The 10,377-nt window shown below is 34.1% G+C and overlaps 1 protein-coding gene across 2 annotated transcripts in view; it reads left to right on the forward strand.

Moving 5' to 3' along the window:
- The window catches only part of LOC107727973 (disintegrin and metalloproteinase domain-containing protein 11-like), a 52,241-nt gene extending 48,445 nt beyond the window's left edge, over positions 1-3,796 (forward strand). The window contains exons 26-27 of one of the 2 annotated variants that reach the window (XM_016538026.1): positions 1,400-1,417; positions 3,225-3,796. In XM_016538026.1, coding sequence (XP_016393512.1) covers positions 1,400-1,417; positions 3,225-3,240 — 34 coding nt within the window. In that variant the 3' untranslated portion in view covers positions 3,241-3,796. Of the gene's footprint in view, positions 1-1,399; positions 1,540-3,224 lie in introns of those variants that run through there. The other variant, XM_016538025.1, reaches the window with a different exon arrangement.
- Positions 3,797-10,377: the final 6,581 nt, after the last annotated feature.

Raw genomic sequence — 10,377 nt, forward strand, 5'->3', positions numbered from 1 at the left:
ATTTGAACAGTCAATTGCAAATACTTAAACTAATAACAAAACATACTTACAGTAGCTGATTCAGAAGTGCCAGATTGTCATAGCAAAGTCAGAATTACCTCCTCTCCTAGGTTCACGAAACGGTCGTCCATAAAATGTATTGCTGTTCTGTTGTAAGTAATCTTAAAGATTCCTAAATGCATCTACTTCCGGAAGGCCAAATAAAGTGCTTTTGCTTTCGCCTAGAAACACACAGCGTCTCCCTGACATGGCTGCATCAACACTAACTGCTGTTACTGAAACCACGCCTTCTTTCTTTGCGTGCACATTTGGGCTGCATTATGCAAATATTTCCACATAGTGAGGTAGATATGTGGGGGCGTGTTAGAATGAGGTGTTTTAGGGGGGCGTGGCAGAGTCTTAACTTTGATAAAGAATATCTCTTTGGTTTTCAGACTTTAGTCTTTGCAACTTCAGGGATCTTATCTATGCACAATCAGCTTGTAACACTCCAAAGAGAAAGGAAGACTTGAAATCGCATCATATGACCCCTTTAAAAAAAAAAAAACCTTCTGAAACATGAGATTAGAAAGCAAACAAATTAAGCCTGACCAGGGAGTATCACATTTTAACATCTGCAACTCAAAGTATTTCCTCCACCCTAAACTGTGTAGTTAAGTGCCAAGTGCAAGTAGCTATCTAAAAACTCTGATTAAAGACATGGTCAAGTACAGAAATACATAAAACACTGCTAACAACCTAAAAAACAAAGCAATGTTTATGTTGGTGGGTCCAATAGAAGTATATTGGAAAGTCCTGTTACAACCCTCTCCACCTGTGTGCTTATAATGTTAGTATTTTACATCAGAACAGTCATAATTTAGAAATAATTACCAATTTTATACCCTGTACCCTGAAAAATAATACATGGGTAGTTGTACTCAAGCAAATTTTTTTCAGATAGTTTGTTTCAATGTAGTGATTCAAAATAAATAAATAAAAATAAAAGTTTCACCAGTTTTTTTGCATCATCGCACAATAATATCACTGATATATGAAATGATATTATCCCGACAAATTAAAGCTTGAAGGTAAACACATTCAAATAGTGTAAGCACATATATTTGATTGACATTTTATTCATTTAAATATTAATATTTTATTAATTTCAAACTTTATGTGAGTCTGGACATGAAATACTAATAAATGATAAATGACCTGGGACCAATTATTGTTGCTTTATTAGCATATGGCTTTAAAGAATTTAAAGTATTTTTTTCTATGATTGCTTTGCCCTATTATTTATAGGCTGCAGTAAATAATGTCTTGATCTTATTTTTATGGGAAATGCATCACAGTTTCTAATGTGACATTTGCCTAATTTAATCTCATTTATTCTCTCTCTGTTTCTTGAATACAGAAATATCAGAAGAGGAAGGTATGACCTTGCCCAACAAGACATGATGTGATGTCATACACCCATGTCCACCTAGCACATATTGCACCAGCTGTTTTCACATCTTTGCCTGCCTATTGAGTTTTATTTTATTATTTTATTTTTTTTGTGAATGTTTGCAACACCTTAATTATAGATTCATTTCAATGCATCAATCAATACACATCACATTTGTTCCCAAACTCCATTACAGAGTTATAATGCACAATTCACTGGATTACAATACAATAACATTGGCATGTTTGGCTGAGGTATGGACATTTGTTTGTTGTTAGTAACATTATATTAGAAAAATTAATTTGCATGAAAAGACCAGTTTATTTGGTATTTATTATAATGCTGTTATTTTGTCAAACACTGTTAATATGCACTGAGTATGATTTTATATCAAATATCTTGTCATTGTCATTTCATGCATAATAAGGTTGACGAACATAAAGCGAGAAATCTGAGACCATTCCTCTATACAGAATCTCTTCAGATCTTAAATATTCAGAGGTTCACGCTTGTGGACTGTCTTCTTCAGCTCTTCCCACAGGTGTTTAGGTGGTTTAGGACGGGGAACTGCTGCGTCCATGGCAAAACCTTCATTCTGTGGGGAGTGACCCATGTGTGCTTTGGATCATTGTCCATAGATAGGGGCATTTCAACCATTAAACTATTTTCTCTTTAGCCATTCTCTTATTTGTGTCACAAATCATTACCGTATTCTCAAGTCTTCCCATTAGTGATGGATGATGAAATCTTGCCTGTTTATGGCTTCATATTTAGAGTTAAGTGCAATTCATGACTTGCAATTAAAACATATGTTTCTACAAAATGAAAAACATATGAATGAATATACTTGAATTCGATTTTTATTGAGGTATCAATAATTGTGATACACATTTTGGGAAATGTCAATAACTATTTATTTTCCGTGTAATTTACTTAAATTAAAAGCAAGATTTTTGTGAATTCACAGACAAAGAGAAGAAATGGCAAAAACATTTTTTTTTTCACAGCCTGTTTTGCTCATATTTACCGATATGAGTGCAGAACACTGCTAGTGATGTCTACATCAACGTGTTAACTGTGCTATGCAATAATCTCAAACTATTTTTAGTCATTTTACCATCAGTTTTATAAAACAGCAAGCTTTCTCTAATTTGACAGCTGCTTTTCACGCTTCATTTATGGTTGCTAAATAATTCTTTGAATAATACATTTGCATAATACATGTAATTATTTGAATGAATTTAAAATAATTTAATTAATTAAAGTGGCAAGTCATTCCTTTTATGCAGTGCTTTTACTATTCCAGATCATATTGAACTAATAATTTAGAAAGAAAGATGTTTATCAAGAAACATGTTGAAACATTTTTCTTTCTTTAATAAAAACCTTTTATTGTGAATGTCGTTTTAATTTGTAATCATTTGAATAATGTGGTTTTTCCAGTGTCCTCAGCTTTACTTTCTATCCTGTTAGAAGTATTATAAAATCCTTTGACAAAGCTACTAAAATAAAACTGGTGAAATTATGATATCAAAAGTTCAAAAGATGGATAAAAAAATTTTAAATTACAACACTGTCTATTCATACATTTTTTTTTTCTAACTGCAGAATAGGAATGACCCCTGCTATTTCAATCACATAATTGCTTCAGTTACTTCTTGATTAGAAGTTACTCGTATGGCCTTCGTTTTGCAGGCAAATAAAGAATACAAACAATGCACAGTGAGTTGTATTATTTAACACATTGATTCTCCTCCTTTTATTTTCCCTCTTTTCTGTGTCTATTCTTCAGATCTGGAGGGGGATAAAGCATGTCATCTGCTCTCCTGTGCTTCTGCACTGTGCTCTTTAAACTTTGAGGGAAACAGAAGAAACTACAGATGTCTTCCACTCTCTCACCAAACTCCAGTGTCACTCTGTTCTGTCTTTCCGACTTCCTGTTACTGCCTGTCACCTGTTGCCTAGAACTCCAGAACTAGTACTCCAGTACATCCCATGGTAACATTTTTAAACTGATTTCGATTTTACTGATGTTGGCTATTTGTGGGCCCTTTAAACCCAGCACAGAAACTGAAAAAAAAGTCATAATTTCCTCAACCTCATGTCGTTTCGAACCCGTATGACTTTCTTTATTTCATGGAGCACAAAAAGAGATGTTGAGCAGAAAGTTCACATTGTTGAGTTCCGAAACAGAACCAAAAAGCACCATGAAGATAGTCTTGTGCGCTAAATGAGTATATTCAGATATGGCGCAAAATGTTTCACTTTTAGATAAATCAAGTCAGAATTTTCAGTTCCTTTTTTATTATTATTAATTTTAATTTACTAATTGTGGTCCTATTTACAGAGCTACCACATTAATCAAAACAGTCACTATTTGCATGACCATTTTAAACTCTTTTTTTTTAAAATATAAAGTATAATAATTTTAGCATTGAGAAGCCTAGACTTTTTAAGTACCCTCTGTTCCATGTGGATAGACAGATTTGAGGAAACAATGTATTCTCTTGCAATGGAATGTATGCAAGCATTCCAGGTTTACCCTCATTCTAGTCTGATATCTATAATCATGCTGCTTTTACTATCATCTATAATAGTTAAAAAAAAACAAAAAACATGCATAATCCCATGAATGTACTTTTACATAACAAAAAATAAGGCATTGCTTGTATATGTCTAATGTAGTTATACGTTTCATAAGCACATTGCTGAGTGAGGCAAGGCAAGGTAATTTTAGTCAAATATGTATTATATATCATTTGTAAATCTTAAGCATAAGTGGAACACCGTTTGAATGCACTGAGCTGAGGATAAATATGTATATATATATATAATATATATATGACAGCACTATTTTGCCCTTTGACTGTAGAAATAACACGGTCAGATATAAGCACAAATACATTTTTGGGGTTAAGAATTCAAACAAAGTTGTACTGACACTGATGTATACAGTCGACAGTAATGGGTAAAACCACATACAAAACCACAATACTCAGTCATATTTCCACATTTTTATGTTACAATAATCTTGTCCACTATTTAGTATAAAGGTGCACTAAGTGACTTTTTTTTCTTTATGATTCTGCTGGCTGATGTCACAGTGCTATTGGGCTTTATACTGACACACATCAGTGTGGATCAAGGTTTTATCATTTGAAATGATTTTACTTTATTGTTTTAATAAAAACAGTTGCATTTACATTAATTGAAGAAAATCTTCTGAGGTTTAAAATATCTCTATGATCAACAGGAATGTGTGTGCTTTTCCATACAAACAGTACACATGGCCACATGTTTGCAAATATTGTCTCATCACAATCATTTTAAAAAGTATCCATGCAACCTTTGCTTTTAGTAGAATCAAGTAACGATAAATTAGCAATATTTGTTAGTTCAGTTCAAAATGATGTTTTCTCATATTTTCTTGTGCCTTCAAAAACTTCAGCAGAGTTACATTCACCAATGATCAGCCTGTTCCAATGGTTACTTTACTGGTAAATGTGCTCATGCATAATGTTATGAATTACAGTACAGCCAAAAATGGGATCTATTAGCAAAATTCAAATTAGAGACTTTGGGCCAAAGGTATTACACACAAACACACACACGCATGCATGGCCCAAAGTATATATACATAGTAAATATATATAACTCTTTCCTAAAATACATACAATACGGTCATGTATTCTCTGCTAATATAAATATAATGGATCCTTTAAAAACATGATCACACATCTACACCAAATATAGAGCATGTGCAAGATTCCAAAGAATGACACATTCTCACTGGGTGAACCTTTTCTTTTTTTTTCTCTTATTGCAATATGAATGGGACATGTTCTAGTGCAGTCCATCATCTCGAGCCCCGTTTTCAGCCAATTGATAGTTTGGTTTGCATGTGTTTTTGGGCCACTGAAACTCTTCTGTTAACAAACCATCAACTTGATAGATGCTGAGAGGAATTATTAAGGACAATCTATTACCGTAGCTGATACCGTATTTTAAATATATTGCCTTCAGTCACATTCCAACATTTCATTCCAGTCACTGTGTATTTCATTCACTGAGTTCCAGTGTTTTAGCAATGTTCTCCTTCCGGTCTGAATTTTACATTTATTACGGAAATATTATACTTCGTAGTAATTTTCAGCCTGTTTGACTGATAGATTGAATGATATCTGAATAATCAGGTTCAGCTAAAGCTCACTGCAAACAAGAATTTTCCTCAATGATGCAACACTATTTCATTTCCAGTGGTTTGTAATGAACAGCTCATTAACGTCAATTAGCACTGTGGTAGGGAGAAGAAAAAACATCCCTGAAAAATGTAACAGTAGTTTTCTTCACGACTTGCTTGATGATTTGTTATATTACAATGAACAGACTGCCAGCAAATCAAAGCTTGTTTTCAAAAATGTTTCTGTCACTGATGTTTCAGAAGAGAATTTCTCAGAATGTGTCGGCTGTGAACGACGAAATTCATGCCAACAGCAACAGAGCAGAACAATGTTTGTTTTATGTATTATTGTCTGTATGCAAAGGTCTAAATGTATTTGTAACACAAAAAACAAATGTACTAGACACAACTTTTGTCATAATTTTGTCAAATTTCACAAATTCAAGTATCTACTGTGTATCAATATATGTAGTTATAAAACTTCAAGAGTATTCAAGAGTAGCAATGTTTTATTGTATATTTGTGTATATCAACTGCCATAAAAACTTAAGGATTCCTGGAGAAATGTCTTCCGGGGTGTGAGACTGTGTGTAAATATTGTAATAGCTCACCTGAAGCTTAAAACTAACTAACTGAATGAAGGAGAGGTAGACACATCATTGATTTTGTCCTCTCAATTGCCAATGCCATATAAAATAGATTCTACTCAGCATGCGTGAGTGAAATGTTGAAAACAACTAATTTCTGTTCTTTTTCTCAGAGGCGAGATGCAATGTAATTCTTTTTTTAATCTTTAAAAAAAAAAAAACACTGGGAATGTTGACAGGACACTTGCAAGTTATTAAGCTTAAATAAATAAAGACTTGAACATTTCTTGCATTGTTTTCAATAAACTATTTTAAGTATGTGGAAAAAGACACCTTTCTTTAGTCCCACTCAGCTCTTCATTTATTGACCATTACTGATGAGCCGATCACTGAAGACTTATGATAATTAGTGGGACGATCTCCTGAATAAGGGGAGGAGAATTCAATTAGCCAAGCAACCAGAGATAGTAAAAGTGAGAGAGAAAACATGAACACAGCAATCCATGTCCATGGACAAAGCATCCATCCCATCTATCCATTTTCCGCTGGCTTGGTCCTGGATGTGTGACGTTTGCTAACAAGTATCATTAAATGTCATCACACCAAACAGGAAAACTCATCTACTCAACTAGTCTGCTTTTACAGCCTCATTGTGTAATCATGCTCTTAGACAAACTTTCAGGGAAAGTGTTGTTGGAAGCTTTATGTTGGTGACATTGAAGTAATGCGATGTGGTGTAGGTGCTGACTAATTAGGCTTTAAAACTTATAAAGGTTGTGTTCGCATGATGAACAAAAACCTGTAAGAATCATGAACCTCTGTTGGTCACAGAGCTTATTTTCTACAATAATCCAAAAGCCAATGGAAAAAATCCATTGCTTTTTTGTCGAGGGAACCAGGGTGATGCGTTCTGGGTTAGCCTACAAAAATACAGAATCACTGAAGTGCTCTATTGTGGGAATGTTTTAATAGTTTTATCATAGTATTTCATATGGGGACACAACAAATTCACCTGCAATCATGATGTTTACAAGATGACACACAAATCAAGTGTGCAAGTTTGTAGTCAGTAAAATGCTTTGACACGACTTTGCTGGATCTGTCTGCCACAAAGGAACCCACTCACTGTTGCTGGGGGTGTAACTGAAAGAACAAGATCCTCACACTCAGTATTAAAGGGATAGTTCACCCAAAAATGAAAATTTGATGTTTATCTGCTTACCCCCAGGGCATCCAAGATGTAGGTGGCTTTGTTTCTTCAGTAGAACACATATGATGATTTTTAACTCCAACCGTTGCAGTCTATCAGTCGTATAATGCATGGCAATGGTAACAAAATCTATGAGAGTAAAAAAAACATGCACAGACAAATCCAAATTAAACTCTGCGGCTCGTGACGACACATTGATGTCCTAAGACACGAAATGATCGGTTTGTGCCAGAAACCGAACAGTATTTATATCATTTTTTACCTCTAATACACCACTATGTCCAACTGTCTTTGGGCGCGCGCATTGCTTCCGGTGCGCGAGGTGTGTACGCGCTCTGGCGTAGTTTACGTTAATGGGTGTGTTGATATCTAGCCGAAGAGCAATCAACCATAACTTCAGGCGAGCAGGCTCAGAAGTTGGGAATACGTGGAAAGTCACCACTCCCGAATGAGTTCGCGTGAGAGAACGTAATCTTTTAGTTTTAAGTCGGTTTGAACAATCTGGATAAGCGCAAGTAAGTACCATTTTGATTAGCCGTCGTACCTACAATGACTGTGCATTGTGTAAACAATGAGTGACGTATACGCGCAAGAGATCACTTCCGGCGCTTGAGTAAACTACGCCAGAGTGCGTACACACCTCACGCATCGGATGTCTCCGCGCGCTCAAAGACAGTTGGACATAGTGGTGTATTAGAGGTAAAAAATGATATAAATACTGTTCAGTTTCTGGCACAAACCGATCGTTTCGTGTCTTAGGACATCAATGTGTCGTCACGAGCCGCAGGGTTTAATTTGGATTTGTCTGTGCATGTTTTTTTTACTCTCATAGATTTTGTTACCATTGCCATGCATTATACGACTGATAGACTGCAACGGTTGGAGTTAAAAATCATCATATGTGTTCTACTGAAGAAACAAAGTCACCTACATCTTGGATGCCCTGGGGGTAAGCAGATAAACATCATTTTTGGGTGAACTATCCCTTTAACATGCTAGTAGCCGAGAAGTTTACCTGATGTTTATCCACCAACTTCACTCCTGAAAGGATGTTCAGAAACATTGTGTTGGCCGGCCAATGAATCAAGCCACTGACCTCCAGCATTCAGGAAGGATTTGTTGTCTCAGCTGGACCTCAACCACTATATAAAGAATTCAGTTATATAAGCAATATCACCACACCATCAACTTTGTACAAGAACACTTGGAACTGTTCAGTGATGTTGGTACAGTTTCACAGGAACTATTTGATAAAGACAAATCTTCTAGTTTGAAGGTTTACGACTTCTACCTCTTTTTTTTTTTTTTCTGATAAAACAAATACGCAGAAATTTGACAAACTGACAAATTTCATCATGTTCAGGCTGGAGAGGAATCATTTCTAAAGAACTGAATTATGACAATTTCAGTATGCAAGTGCATTTTATTCAAACCTGGTTAAACTCTCAATATATTTACAGACATCAGTGTTAAATTTAACAGAGGAAGTAGATGACATAGATAGAAATGTACAAAACGGATGTCCAAAAAACAAGGAATTTTACATTTAAGGCATTTCGCAATGTGAAAAGTGCTGTCCAGTAGTAAACACTGCAGGTCAAGATTAAATATCTGCACGTGTTTCATGGTAGAGTTCAGATTACACACAGTGATATTTCAAGTTCAAATATACAAAAAATGCTCAAATAAATAACCCTGAAAAAGTGTTTATCAATTTATACTAAATATAGATTTAAGCATCCAAATGGGCCATTGCACCTAGAAATTACTCAGCTCAGTTTCTGTAGTGTCATGTTACTGTCACATTCTGGAATATTAATTTTATACCGTTTTCTAGAATATAAAGTCGCTTATAGGAAATTCCCAAATGATCAGGATATTTGATAAATGTGAAATGTTTGAGATTCATAAAGCTCATGTAATATCAATAATGTCATTTAGCATCTGCTTTTCATTGAGTCTACACATCCTAACATATCTAGAACAACATCACACAAACGGTTTACAAAGTTCATTAAATAAATCATAAAAAAAGATCAATAAAAGCATTTTTACAGACCATTTGAAACAAAAAGAGACTCCAGTGGGTAAAGTTATGCATATGCATGTAAGACAACGAGTGGATGTTGCTAAATTATTTACACAAAAATATTAGATGGTAAATTAAGTTAATCTTCTTGTAAATAAAGCAACACTACAGTATTAAACTTAAGCCTCAAAGTGATAAAGCTTAAGATATTTTTGAAAGTCATCCATCGATTTCTGCCAATCATTACAAAAATTGTGTTTCCATCACTCATTCTATTTAAATCTCACTGAATATTGAGCACAGCCTGCACTATCATAAGAAAAAAATATAAAACTAACTAAATAGCTTAACCAGTGACTTACACCATAACTTAAAATAAACTGTTAGCATCCTGTGGTCCTTGTACTTTTGTGTCCATTCATTTTTCCTTTTTATAAACAAGAAATTAAATACAGAAGAGCTTTACTGGTTTTAACACGTGCAGATACAAGCTCATTTTCCTTACACAAAATTCTTAGTTCATTGAAAATCATAGAAATGATAAATACTTTAAATTCTAGCATGCTTTACAGTTAATATACAGGTGCAAAAAAAAAACAAATCAATTTACTGTGGACTGTAGCCTACTGCTTTAATCGAGAAACGTTTGGCATCAATACACTGACTCATAAGGCATTTATATTTTTATGTTGCAGCTATAGTTTCTCAAAATATCTAGATTATTTTGCATGCCTGAAATCATGTATAATACATTAATTACGCATACATTTCTTTGCAATTAATTAGATGTTTCTGTAGCAGGAGCAACAATATTTTAATGTATTTTATTTTTTTAATATATATTTTATTTATATAAATAAAAGCATATTAAAATGCATTCATATATTTATTTATTTGACAATTTCTAAAAAAAAAAAAAAAAAAAAAAACCCCTCCACA

This window comes from Sinocyclocheilus rhinocerous, unplaced genomic scaffold (assembly GCF_001515625.1).
Source record: "Sinocyclocheilus rhinocerous isolate Xijiao unplaced genomic scaffold, SAMN03320098_v1.1 scaffold3201, whole genome shotgun sequence".
In the NCBI taxonomy this organism is placed as follows: domain Eukaryota; kingdom Metazoa; phylum Chordata; class Actinopteri; order Cypriniformes; family Cyprinidae; genus Sinocyclocheilus; species Sinocyclocheilus rhinocerous.